Consider the following 25086-nt stretch of genomic DNA (forward strand, 5'->3'; position numbering starts at 1 on the left):
TTTACAGGCATTGGCTTATTTTATTTTTAGAAAATTTTATGCACTGCCTAACAAAACTTGAATGCCATTTTTTTCACTGAGAAGCGGAATGGTTATTATGAATACCATACGAGAAAATCGATCCAGCTTTGGTAGAGATTGAGTTAAGCACTTCATAAGCGATAAGTCTTTGACAAATGTACAACTTTCGTGCCAAAAAGCAAACAAAACTCCTCCTTGGACGAGAAGCGAAATACGAGCGACACAAATGAAGTTGTGCGCTCGTTTGTTTACATTCACGAGGTCGGTTATCTAAAACCCGTAAGAGATTGAAATAAAAAAGAGAGAAGGGCCTACCGGTTTCTCTTTTTTCGACAATTTTGAGGATTTATTGAAGAGAAAGCCACAAACATGCCTAAGTCCGAACGGGGAAATTTTAGCACTCGCGTGAAAGGGGGGAAATTCTTTCTATTTACGATTGAGATATCTATTTTCTGCTGTAAAACATTGTACTTTTTATGCTACAGATACCGTTGCATTTTAACACGTTTCTGATAACAAAAGGACCAAATTTTTACTTACTTGCACTGTAGCTCGACTCATTTTCTGGTTTGTCGGGAGCTCCGTGAGACCCCACGCTTTGAAGTCTCCGTGAGTCCCCACGCTTTGAAGTCTCGACTCAACTGATTTGATTGACAGATTTTTCGGAGCTATGCTAGGGAGCTCCCTTTTATAGTGCGCGTGCGTGTTTAACACACTTGAACCATATCAGAGCAAACGTCGTACCGTACATGTACCTATTTCCAAAACAAAAGGTTCGACTGAATTAGGTCCATGTTAGATTCGACGTATGCCTTAAGCCTTAGCTCTGTCAAAAACTGATCAAATGACTGACCTTCCTTCTGCGTTCCGCAGAAGTTTGTTTCTCTCGACAGTTACATTATCCACCTTCTGGCAGTGGCTTTCAACTTGGAAACTACCGCATCGTATTTTTCTCTTCTCCGGTGCCAAACATGAATGTCTCGTATAGTTCGCAAAGACTGCGGCAAGGCCACGGTCAACAAAATGGCGATTTTCTTGGCCTCGATCGCTTCCTACAAATTCTTTGCAGCAAATAACACTCGAATTCTCGCGTCTTCCAATTGTCATGCAAATAACCCGTACGGTCCAAATACGTGCGTCTCTCGTCGGTCTCAGTCCACAAGTTTATTCTTAACACGAAATAAGCCTAATTTCACTCCCACAAAAATCAATCTTGGCTCTGAGGCCATAGGAGAAGGAGAAAAATAGACGGGTGTAGTTCTGTTTCCGAGGAGATGTGGGTGGGTGCGCCGTAGCCAGCCCGTCCAAGCTTACCTCGTCGAGGTTGAGACAAATGAAAATATATTACCATTGTGATATATTTATGTAATTATTATAATTTATGCATACCGAGTATAGAATTATATTCTCAGTATGAATAAATGAAACAATGAAATCACAGAGCTGTGATGAGAATGGGGAAGCATGAGCTCAACCGGCTTGGTTGCTCAAGTTCCAATTCCATTAAGTACCATTCCTTAAACACACCATACCTCACAATTGTATAAGTCCCCCTACGAAACTTCCAACCCATAACTATAAGAGAGACCTATACCCATCGCTATGATCCCTTTAATCTAACGCGAACCAAAACTTCCTATTTCGAATATACCTGAACCTCCCCTGAACCATGAAGTTTACAAACATCAATATCCACAATATCATCAATGGCCCTTTAATAACATGGCACAAACCAAGGAGAGTACATTCTGATTCAGAAAGCGTACTTGTAATTCAGGGAAAGACTATTTGCCTCGTATAATAACCCGATATTCTCCACTTGAGAAATGGAAGCTTCGCTCGGTCGAGTGGCGCTTTGGGCTAAGGCAGCCGCAGTTTCTGCCGCATGCATGACCTTCTGGGTCTGACAATAGTAAGCCACCATACGATCATCGCTCCATCCGACGTGCTGCGCGATCTTGCCTGCTGAGATGCCGAGCATGGCAAGGGTTATAGTGGATGCGCCCCTGAACCTGAGTATGGTTTCCCCCTCATACAGTGTTAAATCCCTGAGGTGCTTTGTTAATCTACTTGCTACAGTTGGGCTAATGAAAGGCGACTCCGAAACATAACCATTAGGTGTCTTAGTTCGAAACAGATAAACCTGCCTCAGTTCCACGCCAATACTATCTGATAACTCGATATACCTTTCCATATTTTGGATTGGGCAGATGGAAGGGAAGACCCTCCAAGATTATGCTGCACTATACCCTAAACCATTTCATGGATTAGGGTGCATTGAAGGGGAATACGAGATAAAGGTTGATGAGACAGTCAAGCCATTCAATCTCACTTCACCCAGACGCATCCCTATACCCTTACTACCCAAGGTTAAAGAGGTACTCACCCGAATGGAGAGTCTAGGAGTTGAACAGGTAGTAGTGTTCTTCCATATTGGTGATCCCGAAGAAGAATGGAGCTGTCAGAATTTGTGGTGACTTTGTTCAATTAAATGAAGCCGTTCAAAGAGAGGTGTACCAGATTCCTACCTTGGAAGAATCCCTGGCCAAGCTAGCAGGAGCAAAGATTGTTACCAAGCTTAATGCTAACCGTGGCTTCGGGCAACGAAAGTTGAGTGATAGCTGTAAGATTTTGACAACTTTCATAACACCCTGGGAAAGATACTGTTTAAAGATACTACCCTTTGGTACCTCATCCGCCCCAGAGCACTTGCCATTATCCATGAGCAGAGTCCTAGAAGGATTACCAGGCCAAGTATATCAGGTAGACGACGTCTTAGTCTTTGGAAAGAACAAAGAACAGCATGACCAAAGGCTAAACGATGTGTTGGAAAGACTCCTGGAAAGTAACGTACCGTCAACGCAGAGAAATGCAGTTTCAGCCAAGAGAAAGTTCAGTTCCTGGTCACATCGTGGGCAAGGATGAAGTTGAAGCTGATCCTGCCAAAGTGAAAGCCATCTCAGAGATGGAAGCCCCTTCAGATGCGTCACAACTAAGGAGATTCCTGGGTGTAGTCAAACAAGTTGGTGAATATATAGAGAATCTAGCAGATCTGACACAGCCATTGCGAGGTCTATTGAATAAGAACAGTACCTGGCTGTGGGGCGAAGCCAAGCAGCAAGAATTTAGCAAAATAAAGAAAGCGATCATACAAGCACCTGCACTGGCGATATATGACTCCTCTAAAGAAACAGAAGTCTAATCCGATGCTTCATCATTTGGGCTCGGAGCGGTCCTTCTGCAGTCCGACAACGAGGGAAGCTGCAAAACGGTCGCTTACCTGTCACGAGCAATAACGGAAACAGAGCAACGATTCGCACAAATAGAGAAAAAGGCCTTAGCTGTCACATTGGCCTGTGAAAGGCTCTCAGGCTACCTGATTGGTAAGACATTTAAGATTGAGACTGACCACGAACATCTTGGCTCTCCTAGGACATAAGAACTTGAATGAACTTCCTCACAGGATTCAGAGACTGCGAATGAGATTGCTAAGGTTCAAGTATACCATATCGCATGTTCCTGGTAAGTCACTTGTTATTGCTGATACCTTGTCACGAGTGCCTATGACCAAAGCGAAGTCAGAACACGATGAGAAACAAAGTGAAGAGATTGAATTGTATGTGGACAGCGTTCTGAGTGAAATTCCTGCTTTGAGGAGATAAGGGAGCGCCAGAGAGAGGACGAAGTGTGTAAACAGATAGCTACATACTGTAAAGATGGTTGGCCAGCACGAGGAAGCCGCCCTGAAGAACGTAAAGCATAGTGGCCAGAAAAGAACGAGATCACCTTAGTCAAAGGCATTTTGCTAAAAGGAGGTAGCATCATCATTCCGCCTGCGTCTAGAAATACTTGATCGAATACATGAGGGTCATCAGGGCATAACGAAATGCAGAGCTCGTGCCGAAGCATCCGTCTGGTGGCCAGGGTTAAGCCAGCAAATCGTAGACCTGGTACACTGATGCCGAAAATGTGCAAAGCTTCGAAATGCATATACTGAACCACTCATACCTTCAGTTACACCTGAAAGGCCCTGGTAGATACTCGCAACGGATCTGTTTTAGCCGATATGTGGAAGTTGCACTGCTGAAGTCAACACGAACGTCGAGAGATGTCATTCAAGCCGACATGGAGTACCTGAAATACTGAGATCTGCTAATGGTCCCCATTTTGTTTTCGCAGAGTTTCCAAAGCTTGCAAAGGATTGGGGTTTCCAAAGTGTCACAAGCAGTCCAAGGTACTGTTATGAGTATCGCACGAGACATTGTCTGTTAAACTAAAACCAAGGGACATTCCTTAGATATTTGCACGTGCGCTTCTTTACTTAGTTGTGTAAAAAGTTAGATGTAGTTCTTAGGTAGGATCATTCTGCAATGCTGGCAAGGAGTTGCCTTTAATTCCTTCTAGGACATCAGTTTGGGTTCGTGATTTGAAAGTCCCAGCTGTTGTCACAAAAAAGCCGAAAATCCGCGTTTATACATAATCCAAATGCCTAAAGGCACTGTGAGGAGAAACCGGTTTCTGAATACCTACTCACCGAAGTAAACCGAGCGCGAGGAGGCAGAAAAAGCCGGTGAACCTGAGGCTGTTCTTTCTCCTCTAAATACTATAATGTCAGGTGGGGCCAGCCACCCTCCGCTTGGACATTTGAGTAACACTTTAGTTTTGTGTGGCAGATTTGACAATGGAATACTTGATGTCACATTGGAGTTAATGTTAATGTTGTTGTGTAAAAAATTAGAGAGGGAGATGTCGTATTAGGCAAATACTTCATGTAATTGTATTACGCGCAATACTTCATGTACAGTGAGTCACGTGACTTCTAGTAAGACTGTTTGCTCTGCCTCACGTTGATCGCTTGAGTTTCGACTCATTTTTGTTCCTATTTTAACTATAAAATATACGACATAACCGTCTTGATGAAAGAAAGACAGAAAGTCTTCAAAAGAAAGTGTTTACAAAAAGGAGCAGACGGATGACGGAGAAATAAAGCAGAAATAAAGCAGCAAAAGTATATTTATGAATGTTGGTTTCTCGCCTACTAGTCCAGCGGATAGGTGCGGATTTTACCTTGAATTGCGCACTTTTTGCTAAAGTTATCAATTTTAGAATAGTGATACCTCTTACAAGATAGGCTATAGAGCCAAGCTCACTTCGGCTTTAATTTCTGATTAATAATAAATATTGATTTGGCCGCCATTTTGAACCGGAAGTAAACTAACTTTTCCCCAAAAAAAATAAAGTTTGGGCCGCTCCACCAATTGACTTCAACGTCTGTAAACGACCTCACACATGAAAGTGTGCAAGTGCTACAAGATAAACAGTTTCTAACAATAGGAACTGTTAATCTGGTGGCCTCGGGTTTGCACTTATCAATCTTCTTGCAATCTTCTTGAAGAGTCAAAGTTTTACAGCATTTTCAGGTGATACTGTATCCTGTTGTGCGGTTAGGGGGAAAAGACAGTACTTGCTGTATTCCCCGAAGCCACAGATAGTCTTCGACAGCTAGCGTTTAGGCCAGTTAAGATAAAAGATATAATGTTTGGCAACACTTGAGCGCTTTCCACTGCTTCTATACGGCCGAACAAGTGCAGAGAATCGGAAGTAGACAAGGCAAGAATGCAGCTCTTCGTGAAGAAAGGAACAGCATTTGATGTCATTCTACCGACGAAGGCAGCTATCATACAACACACCAAGAAAGCTGCCATTGTGTTGGCAGGCCATTGTTGGGGGGCAAAGCACTCCTCCATGTCTCAGTACTTCGGTCTTTATAGCACAATGGACAACAGTTGACATAGCCGCTTTTGACAAACGCTACTAAAGCTTTCCAAGGCGTGCAAAGAAGCCAAAGAACTATTAGATGAGGAACCAAGAGCTATAAGATGCAAGATAGGCTGCGCAGCACGCTGCACTTGCACCAAAGCCAGCTTGAAATGTTCAGCCCTTTGCAGCTCCATTGAATCGTTTAACGATAAAGCTGTAAGATATCTGAACTGCATTAAATAAATAAAACAATTCTCATCGGAGTTTGTTATTACGTTAGACCGACGTATTATGAACCACACTCTTTTTGTTTTATAGGAATCTGATTTCAAGAACGTCCAGCCTGACTAAGTTTTCACTAATTTTTAACAAAAATGCCGAGGCTTACATAGCAAGAAAACATTTTCTTTATATTAAATTGGTGCATTTATCATTTGTGCAATTCTATTAAAAAAAATGTTTCATTGCTTATTCGTAAATGCATTAATCTGGTTTGATTAGAGTGTGCAGAAACAGGTTTGCAAACCTACCTCCGGTTTCAAAAAAGCAAAATTAATAGCAGAAACCTAATCAGTTTTGCTTTTTTACAACTTAAAAGTATTGAATGGATTTCATGAATATTTAAGTCGTAGACTTTTAAACAAGATGTGCATCTCTGTGCTTTAAAAAATGACAAATTTAATCTCCAGTGCAAAATGGCTGCAATTATTATAAACCATATTAGTCGGTGATGAAAGCCGATTTTATCTTGGCTCCATAGCTTATCTTACAAAGGTTATTGCAACCTACAACTGCAATAAAATTGGTGTCTTTTGCTAGAGGGCGCGGGGTGAAATAAACGCCCGAGGTTTTACTTTCGACTACTTCCGGTTAAAGGTGGCTATCACCTTTAAAGTTCCAAAAATGACAAATTTGCGGTTATTTGAAAAAATATTGGGTTTAAATACATTCTTTGACTTTCATATTAGTTGTCTAGTGAAAAACAGTATCAAAATGTGCAAGTTTATTTATTTTTTTATAAAAGGTAGTTTACTTTCGGTTCAAAATGGCGGCCAAATCAATACTCCTTATTAATTAGAAATTACAGCCGATCTAAGCTTGGCTCTATAGCCTATCTTGAAAAGGGTATTAAAAACTATCACTATGCTAAAATTGGTAACTTTAGCAAAAAGTACGCAATTCAAACACCGCCGGACTATACTTGAAACGAATGAAACGGTACGTTTTCAAATCGTATTAGCTTACTTATGGAAAAGATTCTTATTCGGTTATATCTTACTTGTCTGATTTGAAATAAATTTAAATCGATGCTATTGTTTATCTGTCAAACCATGCGGATCTAAAAATATCTTCGGATCCACAGATTTGCCCCGGAAATGTAGCGGATCGGCGGATTTATCGACCCCTATTAACCCACCCTTTACTGTAACTCTATATATTTTGAAGAGTTACAATTTTTATTTAGGTGTACTCAAAATAAATCTCTAAAGTGCGAACTGTTCGAACAAAAAAAACAATACTTATTAAGAAGTTTCTCATGTCAGTTATTCAATACGTTTCCGAGCTTATTCTCAACGAAATAGGAATCTGGGCAAGACAAAAAGCCAAAAAGAGTAAAACAATGTATGTTATCCCTCATATTTACTCTGCTTTTACTTTTTGGTAAAAACAATAAAGGTTGACTTTTAAATTCTTTCTTTCTGAGAGGAAAATATATATTTTCAGTTTATTTCACTTAAACAACTGGTTTGCACTATCCTAGAAGGTTCTTACAAATTAAACCTAGACATAAATATTAAATAAATGCTAATAAATAATCAATAAAAATTAAGAAAAAATAATTGTATATTGTGTGTGACGGTACCCTTATAGAGGGTAAAGCATTTGTGGCTGCTGCCTTGAAGGCTGGCAGAGAGCTAGCCTAGAGGCTCCATAATCTGACCGTTCTAGAAAAGAAAGGCTCTTAATATTGGACTGAACCTTGCGGCACATAAAAACGACTGAACTTGGCAGTACCTAAAATCAAAAGAGCAAACGTCTGTTTTCAGCAAAATCAAACTAAAATCAACGCAAGATGCTGTACCTCTGCTAATACTGCTGTGCCCTTGACAAATAGCTTGCGATAAAAGCATGGCCATCTTCCATCAAGCAACGAGGGATGTGAATTCTGTCTAGATATGAAAGCTCGGACTCCCAAAAATTCCATTCCCTGAGAGCATCATCCGGTAACTGGTCGTCCCATTCCAGACCCTTATGCCAAAACTGCTGTAATATATATATATTAGCCTTGATGGTGTAAGATGAAATGAGACCCTTTGGATGGAAAATCTTCGAAGCGACACTCAGCAAGGTTCTCTTCGTCTCAAGATCACAGGAGGAATTCTTCTCCTGATGGACATGAAACTGAAACGAATCATCAAGGGTATCCCAGCGAATTCCAAGTGCTTTCATGGGCTCTCGTTCAGAAAAATCAACTAAAGTGCTCGACAATCTGTTCTTCTCATCTATTTCCTGAAAAACGCTCTCTGAGTTACTAGACCACTTCGTAAGATTGAATGCAGAACGATGCATTAGTTCTACTAGCGAGTTCTGGAGTCCTAATGTGTCTTTAACAGTGTCTGCTCCAGTTAAGCAATCCTGTCCGTACATACTATTCAAGATTTTGTTTGCCGCTTCTGAAAACTCTTGCCCAAGCTTGGCTTTGCGTGTCTTTGTACGGTTGCGATTGCGAGAAACGGACTACATGCGACACCGAAAGTTACTCGTGTCATCTGATAAATATCAGGAGATTTATCCGCTTGTTTGTCTCTCTACACATATCTATGGACTGCACGCTCAGCTTAAGCAAGCTTTATCTTCAAAACGTCTTCTCAATGTCTGCTATCAGTGCGATCTTATGTGTGCGAAAACGAAGCACACAGAAATCGTACGAATTCATTATCTTCAACTGTCGATCTTCTCTGCATGGCATTTCTCTACATACTGGTTCATGGCGTTCTGATAAGCTCTAGCTTTCACAGGACCTTTACTCAGCTGTCTATCCACATCTTCAAGTCATCTCACTGCTCGGTGATAGTTATTGGGTAGCTCAGGATGATTCTTCCACGGTAAACACACCTCATATCTCTCACCGTCAAACTTGAAACATTCTTGAAATTGTTTCACGGAAATTGTTCTTCGCACGACATCACGGTATCTTCTTGCTTGTTAATGCCGATGTCAAGTTCCCAAAACCTCTTTAAACAGGTAGTCACTGGATCTGGACTGACACTGGCTAGCATCGACTTGACAGTAATCGACGACTCACCGACGACTCACCGATACTATCAATCCAAGGGCGGAGTTAACGGCGGTTAAGGTGTCTCGACCGGGACCTCTCACGCACTCTCCATGCACGAATGCGTGGTAGTAATCTGCACCAATAAGAACATCGAAATCGACTGCGTCTCGGGGGTACGTGTCACCAAGCTCAATGGATTTAAGATGTGGATTGACATCAAAATTGATGATGACCGGCTCCAGGGGTTGCCAACTTTTGTCGATAGTCAGCGCTTCCATCTCTACCGGTAAAGACTGGGTACCACTAACTGCTGCTGGGGCTATGGATATTGCAACTCGTTTCATGTTATGGGTCTTTCCAGCACCACCACCAAAGGTGAGCAAAGGGATGCGGGTGCAAGTCCAGCATGAGTTTCAGGATGTGGTTGTTCATGTAACAACCGGTGATGACACTCTCTACATTCACCGACTCCACATCTAGCTAGTAATGGTTGCTATTTGTAACTCGCAGACAGTTAAAACAAAGACGCGCAGCCTTAACACGTTTCAAGCGCTCTTCAAGTGGTTGATCTTAAAGCCAAGAACAATCAGAGGTAATATTTCCTGTGGCTTTACAAATTGCACAAAACTTTGTCATGGGTGGTTGTTTGTTATTATCACTGAACAAAGCAGAAGCTGATGTTATTTGGGATTTCTGTGGTTATTTAAAAACTTCCTTCCCATGGGCTGGAGGGGTGCGACTTCGCCTATTACCACCAATGGAAGGTTTCCCAGATTTGCTACTTCTCTGGGCAGCCTCCCTAGATACCACTTGTTTATTGAGAAACATGAAAAATAGTTCAAGGTCAACTTTATCATCATCTGTCTCTGACAGTTCTAGTTCCCATTTTTCACATGTTTCAGGGGGGTAGTTTCATTTCAAATATGGGAATTTAAATTTAAGCATACAGTCCAGGTGTTTCTTCTTAACCTTCTAAAGCCCTTACACGACTTTGGAGGGTATCATGGAGCTCGCGCAGCGATGATGCATCTGCACTGGGTTTTGCTTGCAAACGAATGATCGACTTTATCAGTGAGGTGGTTATAACCCGCTTCCTACCATAGCGGTGTTTCAGAGTTTCTATAGCATGAATATAATTGGCACCTGTTATCTCGTATCCTTCTATTGTTTGATATGAGACCCCACCCAAGACTGATCTCAAGTAGTACTAAACTTCTGCACCTCAGGAATATCATCTCGATTATGTGCGGCAGCTTTGAACTGGTTCCAAAAGTTCTGAAATTTTATAACTCCATAGAATTTTGGAAGTTCCAGTTTGGGCAATTTCAAGTTGTTTGACTTTGTACTGACAGTGTCTGATGCATGGGTTCCCCAATACACTCCCGAGAGTGTATTGCTTTCGGTAATTAATCAATTTGTCCAATCTATTGTCCATTTTTATGACATCTCAGACATGCTATCTATTTCTTTAATGTTATCAATAACAGCTTCAACGTTTAATTTCAATAGTTTCTCTTTACTTCTAAGCACATTCAACTGATAATAAAAAAAAATCCATGATCTGATTCCGATTCATTGTCTATCCAGGTTCGGGTTTTGCATCAGTCAGCTGTTTTTCTATCTCAGCTGAGTCCCGAGTTATCTCGCTTGACTTCTAAGCATTATTGAGTCTTTTTTTAATGTAGCTCTATTTCCTTTGGCTAAAAGTCCTCGCTTTTTCAGCTCATTCTTTATCTAATCCACTGTGAAATCTTCATACGAAAATGAGCGTTGAGCATCTTGTAATGTCAGGCTTACCTCGTTTTCACTAGGCTTGCAACTTGACTAAGTTTAATCCGGCTCGGAGGACCAAAAATGTGAATTTAACAACAACGATTTTAATTCTGGACTTCAAGGAATGCAATATATACAGTTTGATATACGAGAGGTACGAAAAATGCGAAAGTGACTGCAAGAAATACAATGAAATAGAGAGAGTTCGTGCCGCTATGAACAATGTATGAACAATGATCTGGTCATGAGATCCAAGTACTGTATATAGTCTAGCTTGATTGCAACACAATCATTCCGAATAAATCTAGCCTAAACTACAAGTCTCGTCTCATCGTTGTGCTTAATCATAATAAGGTCCACGACTTTATTACATGGTGGCAAGGAGTGGGTGAGCGAACTGCTATGGTAGATGGAAGCTTTGCCAAATGGAAGCTTCGCCACGCATGGGACAATTACGAGCTCGCGACTCAGTTAGATACGAAGCCGTTTCAATAAACGAGGACAAGAGTCTGGCGAATCATATGACCAATACAAGACTGAACTCAGAAAGCTAGCCGAGGGATGCGAATTCCACTCCATCACTGCCGAAGAGTTATTGCGTGACAGAATTATTTTCGGGATTCGTGATAGCAAAGTCCGAGAGAGATTGCTCCGTGAATCTTAACTGACTCTGACAAAGACTGACGAAATATGTCGTGCGTCTGAAAGTACAGCTGTACAGATAAAATAATTTAGCGAGGGAGACACCGTAAGTGCCGTTAACTTAAGAAAGAATACGAGACGTCAACATGGGAGTGGAAAATCCGAGTATAAAAGGCGGGATGAGGAGACAACCAAGCCATGTGGTAATTGTGGCCGCAAACACGAGCCAGGCCAGTGATTTGCCCGAGGTAAAACGTGTAATGAATGTGGCAAAGCAAACCATTTTGCGGCTGTATGCCGTAGCAGTAGGCTAGTACAAGGGCGGCCAAGCAAACCGCTGCCAAAATGGTTGACTATAAGGACGGTGATTCCAGTGATAACTCGGATGTCTATGTAATCAGTGACGTCGCCGCTGTCACGCTGGATGATGCACAGCTCGTAACCTTAAAGCTAGAAACATCCTGAAGTTTCTTGCGATTTCAACCAGACACGGGAGCACGATGTAATGTGTTACCAGTTCAAATATACAAACAAGCATCAAACGACGACATATTAAAGGAAGTGAAGCCCATAAAAGGCACAATATCAGCATACGGAGGCTCAAGACTTCCTGTTATCGGTGAAGTAATCCTGCGAGTATCACGAGACAAAACCACATGCAAGTTAAATTGCAAGCTTGTCGACAGCAAAGCAATTCGCCCACTTTTAGGGCGGAAAGCATGCCTGGGCATGAACATTATCAAATATACAGATAAATATATAGATTTAGGCACTGCCTAAAAGCGGAGCCTGCGTGGATGCACTTTTTTAGCAATACTTGTAGCAAATTTAAGGATATAGGGGATGCAAACTAGCTTTGGAGTAGTTTTTGTATTTTATATCCATTTCCAAGTAAATCCTGGTGTCTTGGGTACATTACTAATTTCTGCCATGACCCCCACCCCCTGGGGTTTGACTCTCCAAAAAGGTAGTTGGGGTGTAGATAATCTTCTTTTAGGGTATAAACTTCACCCAACTACTATCCCCCAGGGGGTGTTTAATGGTTATTCTGATACTACTATCCTTTAGGGGTATCAAATTAATGAATTTTTGTATTCAATAACAACTGATATATTTACCTCCCTCCACTCCCCCAGGAAGACTACCCAGGATTATGATGGATGAATGAATTGAATTGAGCACGAGAATGACAATAAATACTTTTATTAACAAATTGGTACCTTTTAAAGAATGCTTGTTTTTATTATCATTGTACAAACTGTCGTCTCTTTATTAATACATGTTTTAACATTTATTATTTTATATAATAATAATTATTACATAATTATTATCCTCTTTTTATCTTTTTGTTGTTCTTCTCTATAAAAAAGGATGAAAGAAGTATCGAATTATATATTTTCCAAACGTTAGGGCTCACCTAAAATACACCAATAAACACCATATAGAATCTATGTATCATACCGGCATAGGTTCATGGGTAACGTATCAACTAATTAATGGGTCATTTAAAATGCGATGTTTTCATTTTATGCTGTAATTGACGGACAAAACCTTGCAAAACATCTTTGAGAACTGAGGGGAAAAAAGCATAAATGTGTCAGATAAATAAGACCTGACTGGAATCATTTAGCCATATTTCTTTCATAGTATCAAAGTGAATTGGGTTCAATAACACCAAAATATTGATATACAGCTTACTTTTTTAATAATTTATCAGTGTTATTTTACACTTACCTCATTAAGTGGGAAAAAAAGGAATTAAAACCTACCTGGTCCACCTAAAAAAAAGCTCTTATGTTGTATGCAGAGTAAAGAAGGATTTCAGAAATAGAAACCTTACTTTGTGTTAGAATATCTTTAAGCATGTTTATAATAAGCAGTGAGTCAAATGTAAAACAGTTTAGAATCTAACCTTCAGTGTGTCTACAATTAGTGTATGTAGCATCTATACATTCATCTGGTATCTGCAAATTATAGTCTGCTATGGCAGAGTCTGCTAATAGGACTTTATGCTTGTACTCCTGGATTTCAAAATAGTACACCTGTCATGTACAGTATCTTTCATTGAAAATTGTTGTGCAAAATTGATATTTTAACTATAAAAGGGGTAACATCAAAACTTTGAAACTTTTAGAAATACGACAGATCACCACCTACAATATGTATGTATACGAGATTTAACTAAAACACAACTATAATATTCATGAAACATCTGAGGTAACAAAAACAAAACTATCATAATTATGCATTATTTTATGCAACCAAAACTATAATAATTATGCATTATATTTTGGGTGCCAAAACTATGATATTTTGAAATATTTGAGTTGACAAAAACAAACACGTCTATAATATTTCTCTTTCGGATAGGCCTTTTGATTACTGTACACGAAGTTTTCACACAATTACAATGCAGAACGAGAATTTAACTCAACAGAATTGGGCTTAACAGTTTCAGCTTAATATGCCACATCTGGCATACTTAGCTTGATAAATAAACTAAATGACAAATAAACTAATTCTGCATTACTTATTCTAGTTTGCTTTATTTGAGGTATTTGCTCTTAGTCTAAATAGAAAATGATAGCCTTAGTCTAAAAAGAAGAAAGAAAACAAATAAGAAATCGAATATAGACATTATTTTACTCAAAGAAAACTCACCAACAAAAGCGGTAGTAGTGGAGGTCTGCCTCTGTTGTTTCCTCCTGAGTTTAGATGCCCTCTGTCGCTCACGAGCCCTTTCTCTTTGCCCTTGAGCAAACAAGCTGTCTTCTGCCATCATTGTACGCTGGGCGTTGAGTGTTTCTAAGTTTCTCTGCCTCTTTACGAGCTCTCTGCTCGTCATCTAGTTCGTACTCCGAGTCCTTTTGCTTATTGCGGACTATTTGCTCACCACTTAACCTGTACTCGTAGCTCGTCTGTCTTTTTAGCACTCTTTGCTCCTCGGTGAGTACAAGGTCACGCTGTCTTTGCCGAACTCTTTGTTCTTCTGTCAACACTCGTGGCCTGCGTGACCTCTCCTCCTCATTATTTTGCTCCTCCCCTCTTCTTGGGTCTTCTTCAACTAAAATCGATCGAAACGAGATGACATGATCTGAAAATTAGCCCAATGGTATAAAATATACCTAAAAAGTAAACACAAGCGCGCGCAAGACTACCGCCATCTTGTTTTTGGACGCGAGTTTTAACAAAACAATTGTACACACATTATTTTCTGTACAATAGAAGTATTTTATTCTTAAAAATAAAATGCTAGTAAGTTTTATTTTAGCATTTTTCATAATCGTCTGATAATAAATCCGTGAAAACCTTTCTAACATATACTTAACTTAAAAAAGCACTCAGTTCAAAACCGTTTGTTTTTTAACATATACCTACTTGGATGTAAACATAAAACCATAATAGTTGTGCACGTACCTCTTTTATCACCACGTGAAAGGTCGTCCATGGTCACAGTGGCAATAATAAACTTCTCAATATTCAATTTCTTGTTTCGCTTTGCGGGTTTGCGTTGTTCATAAAAGAACTTTGAAGCATAAGTGGGGAAGTTTGGGGGCGGTGGTAAAAAATGTGTAAAAACACGTAAGCTTTATTTCCAGTTAGACTGGTTATAAACCGGTTATGTCCAGTTTGGTGATTGAGTAAACATCATCATGACGTCATCGTGATTGACGTGTCACTTGTCGATGACTCCTTTCTAGTTGGGGCCGAGTGGGGCCTGGGAGTTGCATGATTTACTGGATTGTGACACACAGGGTACTCGAGCGATGACCACAAAAACCAAGTCGCATAGTTATGCCATATTTCTATACCTATGGAGCTCCGCGCGCGGCCTGCGGCTGTGCTGGCTCCGCTATGATAAGGAAAAGAAAGACACAGACCGGAGACGCAGCAGTCTTTGAGGTTGAGGAAACGAGAAAGTGTTTAACCAAAGAGAACTTGTTTAATCAATTTCCTCAAGCATTTTCAGAGGTTGTCGGGAAGCTGGACGGCAAGTACCACATCAAGGTAGACAATACCGTACATCATGTCCAGCACGCACCACGGCGCGTACCGGTTGCCATGCGTGCAAGACTTAAGGAAGAGTTGCATTGAATAGAACAACAAGACATCATTGCCCCGGTTACAGAGCCCACACCGTGGGTCAGCTCTCTGGTTGTTGTTCCAAAGCCCAACGGAAAGCTGTGCATTTGCCTCGACCCCAAAGATTTGAACAAGGCGTATCGAAAAGAGCACTAACCTCTGCCTACGATAGAGGATGTTGCAACACTACTGCACGGTGCCAAAGTGTTCACCAAACTAGACGTAAAAAACGAGTTTTGGCATGTCGAACTTGACATTTGATTAATCATACCTGACGACATTCAACACCCCATTTGGAATATATCGCTGGAAACGGATGCCATTCGAAACTCGCTCGGCTCCCGAAGTCTTCCAGCGAAGGATGCATGAGCTCATTGAGGGCATGCCCAATGTGGAGGTAATCGCGGATGACTTTGTGGTTGTTGGTTATGGGAAAACGCACGAGGAAGCGAGCCGCAACCATGACCATCATCTGATAGCGTTCTTGAAGCTTTGTGAGGATAGCGGTCTCAAGCTAAACACCGACAAGATAAGGCTTCGACATACAGAAGTGTCGCTTATCGGGCACGTGTCCACCGGCACAGGTCTTAAGGCTGACCCAACAAAGGTAAAAGCCATCGTTGAAATGCCTGACGCTACAGATAAGGCAGGGGTACAGCGACTCCTGGGGCTGGCTCAGTACCTTAGCAAGTTTCTCCCGCACCTGTTTGATGTTACCAAGCTTCTGCGGGAGCTTACACAACAAGATGTCGAATGGTCCTGGGGAGGCGCACAAGCCACAGCACTGAGTCAGCTTAAGGATGCCGTAACCCGTACACCAGTATTGAGATACTAAAACCTGGAGGAGCCCGTCACCATTCAGTGCGATGCATCACAGTCGGGTATGGGAGCGGCTCTACTTCAGAACGGGAAACCAGTATCCCTATGCATCCAGGGCGTTAAAGTCAGCAGAAACCAGATACGCTCAGATTGAGAAGGAGCTGTTAGCTATTGTGTTTGCCTGCGATTGATTTGAGAGATATATTTACGGCCTAGACGTAGTTCATGTCGAAACAGAACACAAGCCCCTTGAGGTTATTGTGCTCAAACCACTCAATGCTGCACCGCAACGGCTACAACGGATGCTGCTCAGGTTACAGAAATACAGTTTGAAGCTTACATATAAGAAGGGTAAAGACATGTTTCTTGCAGACACACTCAGCAGGGCCTACCTACCCGAATTTTAACGCATCGAACCACCTCCATGAGCTTAGGATGTTGATCATGAGGTATTGCTACCCGTGAGTGAGGCCCGCTGGCAGCAGATCGAGCACGCATCCGCCGATGACCCTGTAAGTCAAGAGCTGTGTTCAATGATACTACATGGCTGGCCTAGTAGCAGGTCAGATGTGTCACCTTGTTTGATCCCGTATTTTGACATTCGGGAAGCGTTTGTGGTACAGGGTAATATATTCAAAGGACAGCAGCTTGTAGTACCAGCAGCACTCCGCAAGGAATTTATGGCAGTTACCCATCAACAGAGCTCAAGGAAGATATACGGAATAGTGATGTCTGTCTGGCTCATCGCTGTGGGCAAGCGAAAGAACAAATAATACAGCACGAATTTGTGGCCAGGCCTTGGTCAAAGGTTGCGGCAGACCTTTGTCAGATTGACGGAAGGACATTACTGGTGATAACAGATTACTACAGTAGCTACATTGAAGTGGCGCGCGTGACTACCACCACTACAAGAAGCATAGTCAAGGAACTTAAAGAGGTCATGCGAGACATGGAATACCCGATGTTCTAGTAACTGACAACGGACCGCAGTTTGCTTCTGCCGAATGTTCGGTATTTGCGCGCACGTGGGAGTTCGGTGAAGTTCGTGGTCAGTCAGAGAATTTGACGCTGCTTGATTGGCGTAACACTCCCGCAGAAGGGGTTGGCACTAGTCCAGCGCAGCGACTGATGGTGAGGCGGTGCAAAACCCTCCTTCCGATGGCAGGTACTTTATTACAGCCTCGCCATGACACTGAAAGGGAGACCCGTGCACTCGCAGGAGTAAAACAACGGCAGCGTTTCCACTATAATCGGCGCGCAAAACCTCTCAACAAGATTTCGCCGGGGGAGACAGTGAGAATGAAGCTACTTGGGAACGAACGCTGGACACCAAGTCTGCCCTGAGATATCAGACAACCGTAGCTACACAGTCAAAGTTGGTGACACAAAATACAGGCGAAACCGGAGGCACATCCTGAAAACGAACGAGCCTGCAATGCGAGAGCCAACCGAGTCCTCTGAACCACAGACACCAGACGAGGAAGACAAGGCTTCCATCACTCAAGGGTCTGGTAACGAGCCTCCCCTTATTGAGCCAAGTAACTTACGAAGGTCTGGACGAGCCAGACAGGTGCCGCTGTGGCACCAGGACTATGATGTGAGGGCATAAGCTAATGACCAAAGCCATGATGAGTATAATACTGGTTAACCAAAGTGTACATAGCTATAATCACATTAGAAATTTACTAATTGTTTTGTTTTCTGTAAGGGGAAAGATGTGACGAGATGCCGTGTCATGCGTGACGGCTTTTAACACTACGTGCCGGCACGAACAATGTAACACTATCCCAATGATCCGGTCATAAGATCCAATTACTGTATATAGTCTAGCTTGATTGCAACACAATAATTCCGAATAAATCTAGCCTAAAATAAGTCTCCTCTCATCGTTGTGCTTAATCATAATAAGGTCCACGACTTTATTACAGGGTCCGAACACTATTACTAGAATGAATTAGAGGCCTCTAAAAAATTATGTAATTATGCTATTTTTGCATATAAAAACTTACCCCCTAAATGTACTGCAACTGTTTCAACGGAAACTTTATTTTACCTGGTGATCTCCCGATGTCATCAACCTCTGATTTACAACCGCTAGCTTTAAGAAACGCTCTTCCTATTCAGAAAAGTGTCCCAAAAAACTCTCCCGGTAAAGCGGGCCCGGTAATTACCGGTATTCTGTTTTTCTTTTTTAGTTATATTCTTTTTCGCCGTGAGTCAATTCTTTTTGCCTTGAGATTTTTCTTGTCTCGGTGAGCTATTTCTTTTCTTCGTGCGCTATTTCTTTTCTCCTTGAGCTATTTCCTTTCGTCGTGGGCCACCGTACTTTCCAGACGACCGAGTAGAGTTTGGGATTAGAGAAATGATTTGGCTTTGATTGCCTGCAAACGGTTTGGACTCAAGCGAAACATTGAACTGCACACTAGCGATATGAAGGTGTTGCTTTGTCTATAAGGAAAATAATATATTCCATATTTGGAAAAAAACTGTGATCATTCTTGTCATTTTTTAGGTTGCCGTACCGCTGGTGCTTCTTATACTTGTCTATATGTCTTGTAATCAGAAGATACAAACTAACAGTGACAGTGACCATCTTTAGCAAATGGAGAAGTCTCTGAAAAGAAACTGAGATTCCTCGGTACCAGACCTCCAAAAAGACAACGTTTTCTTAATACATTTTCCATAAAGTTGATGTTTGAACTTTTTAGAAGTGGAGGAAAAAATCAACCGAGTGAGTGCTTTTTTTCAGAGATATTTTTTCCGTTAGAGTTTTACGCACGTCCCCACACTCGCGCCAAAAAAGCAAACACCAGACACGGAAAAATCCACAGATATCCCATCGTGACCACAAGAACTTTATCGTATAGTTATACACCACTTTCCTATGATTACGGAGCTCCGCAAGGGCTCCGCTATAAATGACAACAAATATACTAGCGCAAAGATATTTATGATCCTTACTCTTATATATGTAAAACGTATCTTATGATCCTTACTCTTATGGTCGTAAGTATGTTATGATCCTAAAAAATTTCTTATGATCCTCACTCTTATATATGTAAATTTCGTATGATCCTTACTCTTATGTTTGTAAGTATCTTCTGATCCTTACTCTTATGTTTGTAAGTATCTTCTGATCCTTACTCATATGTTTGTAAGTATCTTATGATCCTTACTCTTACTCTTACTCTTACTCTGATGTTTCTAATTATTAATTATTGTTATCTAATTTGAAACCGATTTCCTTGAATAGATGTTCCCGTAATGGACTGACCCCCGTGAATGCCGCTTGTGTAAACGATAATTTAAAGTCGCTGGTACAGCTAATAAATCACGGCGGACATCCAGACAACGCTGGTCAAGATCACCAAGAGCTCCCCATTGTTTCTGCTCAAAGGTACCACAGTAACAAGGTGATAAAATACATGACGAATCTGAAGCGAGAGGCGAGAATGCAACCCGGACTGGACAAACTAGACGCTCCCTACAGGACTAAGGTACTCAGTTAATGCTCTTTATCAGTTGGCTACGATGGTATGTGAGCCAAATTGCCTCTTTAGGAGGAGGTGTAAAACCCTCAATATACTTCATACCAAAAACAAATAATTTGAGTTCTGCTAAACAGAGAAAAAGTAAAATGTTGATTGCAAATAATCACACAGTACGAAGAAAAAAATGATGAAGCAATACTACAGAATCAACAGATGTTTTTCAGAATTTTTCTCAGAATTTTTTCGCTGCCGGGTGTCACAGGCTGAACGCTTTGCTTTCAGACACCATAGTTGAAAAAGTAAATAAGTACAGACCAAAAAGATCTCTAAATGAAGCTCTCATTTTTATTCATTCTAGACTCATAATTATGCGATACAAGTTCGGTAGATAGGATAACTGGACTCGTTATTGTGTGCTACAGATTTGGATGATAAGAAAACAGTACCCAATACGGGTACAGTAGATGGGATAACTGGACTCGTTTTGATGCGCTGGTTCGGTAGATGAGATAACGCGAGTCGTCAAACTGCGCTACGGACTCGGATAAGATAACGGTAATCGTTATAACGCACAACGGTTTCGCTGATGATGAGATAACTGAACTCGTTTATCTGCGAAGGTTTTGGTAGAGGGGTAACGCGAGTCATTACGCAGCGCTACGGTGATAGGCACCGGAAGAACGCCTTCTTCTCATTTAGTGATTCTACTACGTAAGTATTTCCGGTATCTTGTGCGACGCACAACTTTGAATGGGCTCGTACCCCAGACATCCTGCATTTTTTACTTCCTTGCACTCTGCTACGGAGGAATACTGTAGCACCAATGGAAAGACTAGTGTCATCTGCTTTTACATTGTGCCTGGTCTGTCTTTGAAGAACGTTTATTACGATAAAGTCTATTGCAAGCACCCCAAGAGGGCGACTAGCTGTCAAAAAACTCTTGGACGCTTCCCTGCTTTGGCAGCGTACAGGGTTCACATTTCCGACAATATTCTGCTACCCCTGGGAGCGCATCAGCATTTTAGTTGCTGCGTCCTGAACTGTACTTGATACTAAAATTGAACTGAGCAAAGTATAAATCAGCACAGGGTTGAAAAGGTTTGTTAAACGCCTTTGTGAAATGGAGTAGTTGCGCCTCTGTAAAACAGAGTAGTTGTGTTTCACAGAGGCGTTAAACATACCTTTTTAACCTTGTGCTGATTTATAACTTGTGTCCAAAGACCATCTAGCTTTTCTACAGCTTGCCTTTAGTGCTTTTAGTTATATCATAAACTGAGCAAGTTAGGTTGCCCACCGCCCACCTTGTGGTTAGAAGCCGCGTTGTCGCTCAAAAGTGTTTCCGAACACTAAGATGTCATCAAGGTAGATAAGCAACGACCGAGAATCAAAATCTCCGAAAGCGAAAAACGCATGAATAAAGCCGGGGCATTGCAGAACCCAAAAGGCATTCGGGTAAACTCGTACAAGCCCCCTGTCCCTGTCCGAAGAGTGGTCTTATCTGAATTACACTTCTTAACTGGGATCTGATGGAATCCTTGAGCCAGATCGTCTATTGCCTCCTCGGTCATAGGTTAAAGGTTCGCATCCGTGTAAGTCTTGGCCTTCAAAAGCCTGTAAAACACACACAGTCGTAGTTTTATACCTTTCTTTCGGACAAGCACAATCGCTGATTGTGATAGTCTCGGACCGGGTAATCATTTTTTTCTACCTGCGACCGCTGTGATTCCTCTGGACCTTCAACATGCATACGCGAGATGACCCTTTTTGCATACTGTGAACGTCAGCGTCAGTAGCCTTTCTAACAAGTATATGACCCTCGATGGTGGTTAAAAACTTGGCCGACGGCTGGAGCTGCGCGCTCTTGAGGACAGCTACTGGTGTCCTCGCATAAACGTATGCATTTTAAAGAAAACAAGAATTGGAATTTATGTTTTAAACTTTAAATGGGCGCACACCCGAATATTTAAGTTATAAGTTACGATCAATTTTGTTCCCCACGTACCATCAATACAAGGAGTAGCAAACGCAGAGGCTTGGTTTTACCTCGTATCAATCGCACTCTCGGACAACGAATTTTGGTGGGGCCAAAGCATGGAACGCTCTTCCATTGAATGTTAGGGAAAGGAAACCCCTTACTTTGCACTAAAGGCTTTATAGTGAAACATATAAATACTGTTCGAACTGAAAATTGTTTCGTTTAACACTATTGTAAATGATACATATTATCATTATGTACATTTGTAATAATTTAATTTTATGAGAGCCACATGTTTATTATTTGTATTGATATAAGGTGTCACTCTCAATAAAAAATGTCTAATGTATGTATCATTGTAAATGATACATATTATCATTATGTATATTTGTAATAATTTAATTTTATGAGAGCCACATGTATATTATTTGTATTGATATAAGGTGTCACTCTCAATAAAAAAATGTCTAGCCAGCCAGCCAGCCAGCCATCCAGCCATCCAGCCAGCCAGCCAGCCAGCCAGCCAAGAGACATCGGATTGAGACTTGGCGTCTCAGTAGATAGCTATCATTTATCTAAGCCACAATGTGGGAAAGACATTTGTAATCGGTCATAACTTTTGCTACAAAGCCAGCATGCGACATGCGAACGGCCTTATTGCAACATCCTGTCAGGGCAACGACGGCCTCAGTCAACCTTGTAAATGTCCTCAAAGAGTCTGGTGAAGCTTGAGAGATTCAGCAGCTATCACAACTTCCATTACGAAGATTAAGTTTGGAAATCATATGAAATCAGTAGCTCTATTTGTAAATATATCTTCATATTCATATTCATAGGCATATTTGTCACTTTTCGCCGCCCGCCTCGATTAGCCTTAGCTATTTGCGGGCAGCATTGCTGTAAATTGACTGAAATTGCTAATAATTTTTGTTGTTGTTGCTTTTGTTGTTGATGCCAAAACCGTCTGACGGGGAAGAGATGAAGCAAGGATGGGCCCAAGCAAAAGCGCGATTAACTGTTAGATTTACTAAGAAGGTGAAGGAGCATCTCACAGCACGGTTTATGGTCGGAGAAAGAAACTGGTCGCAAGGCTGACGCTTCGCAAGTAACGACAGATATGCGAACAGCAAAAGACACGTCCAACAAACGACAGTTTAGTAGAGAATAGTGGGTGACAAAGTCCCAAATTAAGAGCTTCTGTTCGCGTCTTACTGAGCAGGTAGTTAGACAGGAAGTCATCGCACCAGTCAACGAAAAAATAAAAGTTAGCTATCCCGTGTAGTACGATGTGTTCGATCTGTGTGAATGTTATCGCACTGAAACCCTTGGGAAGTAAAGTTAAACAAGGAAATGCTAAAGGCAATATGTGTTTACTTCGACATTCCAGTTAAATCTAGTTACACTAAGAGACTCAGAACATAGGAGAGATGATCACAGAGTGTAAATGTGTTACAGGATGACATGGTCTCTCTCACGTGAAAACAAAAATTAAACCAAACAAAATCCACTTTGATAATGGACTTGATAAAGGCTTTCACTAAAAAAAAGTCTTGGGATGATTCATTTCTGGTCGAAATTTACCGGGCGGGAGTTAGTGAGACAGCCTGTTAACGGTAATAAAATGTCTCAGTACTTACAAACTAAAGGATGTCTCATGTCCCGAAATACATTCAAACCCAAAACTCCTGGTAATGCCTTCTTGCGAACTTGCATCGAAGCAAGGATAGAGTCAAATAGAAACTCTAGGTTCTCGATGGTGTGGTTTAAGGCACTTAACTTGAGTTCTACATAACCGACAAAAAGAGATTTCCAAGCCTTGCGAAGCCCTTATCTGGACATGGGACGCCACATTGATCAATTGGCTGCCTCCCCGTAGAAACCCACGGTTAAAGGCCTCTGTGACTGTTGATATATCTCTGCCCCGGTATCTATCAGACATTCAAAGTCCTCTTCTCCGGCCCTCACACACACTCCCGGGCACTCACATGTCGCACTCTTGAAGATCTAGCCTCTTGTTAAATGCCCGCCCGCTGGTTGGCTCGCGGGCACCTCTAGTTTGACTGAGAAGTTCGCTTCGCCTTATCAGGCGTAGGTATACCGGACCCCCCCCCCCCCCCCCCCCCCGCCTGACTGTCTCTTTTTGGATAATCCCTCTTCAAATGGCCTGAGGACCGACACAACTAGCACTGGCGTGGTCCACCATTCTGGGGAAAGGAGTTTACGCAATAGCCTGTCTTAAAGATTTAATTTTCTTTTGTTGCACAGCAATTTGTCTCCCTTGCTCCCTTAAAAGTTAATGAATTCAAACCACAATTTTATTTTCACAGGTTGTTTCGATTCTCAATTCACAGGTGTTTTTTTTCCAGCAGTGGTATATTAGTATAATATTCAGACATGTCCATAGATAAAAATAAAAAAATAAATAAACTTAAATCCTTAGGTATAGCCAAACTGGTGTGTTGCAATGTTCTACCGCATAAGAAAGCAAAAAGCATAGTCACGAAACATGAAGCATGGTATCGAGTGAGAAGATTTCGTCTCAGGACAACTTAAAATCTTAAACTTTCAAAAGTTTAGTTTTTCCCCGTCCCAAACAATTGAAGAGGGCGAAGGCCGTCAGTTTTTTGTGGAAGAGAGAAAGTCTAGCGCAGCTATTATTTTAATTTGATGATTGATTTTACTTTAAACAGGAGCACACAAAGAAGTATCCACGTGTTGACGATGCTAGCAAGCACACATCGATCACTTGTATTGACGTAAGCGAGTTAGGTCAATATTCGTCAAGCAAACTGAAGTTATACGCTCCTGACATAGTCTTCACGCTCGCTTCCTGGCGTAGGGTACCTGTTACCGTAAAATATATGGCACAGAAGTCATACGAGAAGATGCTGAAAAAGGATATGCTCGTCCTAAGGTGAGTCTCAGCTACTTGGAATCCCAAGTGTTTCATCTAAAGGTCAAATGGATGTCTCTTACCCGAAATTAAACCAACAACAACTTTAAATGCTACAGAAATCAATCCTTTTTGTTATACAGTCGTTAACAATGATTGCATAATGTTTTTATCGCCTACAAAAGCAATTTCTTCTACTGCTGTTACATTACATTATTAATGCAATAACATTTTATCGCGCTCTAACTCCACACTCGCACGCTTGAACAATGTTGTAACGATATCCGGTTTGTACAACTTCCGGTGACGTCACACACCACGTGCGCAGACACACTTGTACGAGTTTCGT

The 25086-nt window shown here is 41.4% G+C and overlaps 2 protein-coding genes across 2 annotated transcripts in view; one reads left to right on the forward strand and one right to left on the reverse strand.

Moving 5' to 3' along the window:
* LOC5506344 overlaps positions 1-25086 on the forward strand; it is a 78010-nt gene that overhangs the window by 6594 nt on the left and 46330 nt on the right. Inside the window, exons 3-4 of the mRNA XM_032374719.2 lie at positions 19632-19875; positions 24535-24758. Coding sequence (XP_032230610.1) covers positions 19632-19875; positions 24535-24758 — 468 coding nt within the window. The remainder of the gene's footprint in view (positions 1-19631; positions 19876-24534; positions 24759-25086) is intronic.
* On the reverse strand, positions 13961-15312 carry LOC125567897 (ensconsin-like). Its single transcript, XM_048728846.1, has 2 exons — positions 14894-15312; positions 13961-14540 (listed from the first exon to the last, which is right to left on the reverse strand). The coding sequence occupies exons 1-2, from the start codon at positions 14922-14924 to the stop codon at positions 14206-14208; spliced, it is 366 nt and encodes a 121-aa protein (XP_048584803.1). The 5' UTR covers positions 14925-15312; the 3' UTR covers positions 13961-14205.

The sequence above is a fragment of the Nematostella vectensis genome, chromosome 6, assembly GCF_932526225.1.
Source record: "Nematostella vectensis chromosome 6, jaNemVect1.1, whole genome shotgun sequence".
NCBI lineage: Eukaryota > Metazoa > Cnidaria > Anthozoa > Actiniaria > Edwardsiidae > Nematostella > Nematostella vectensis.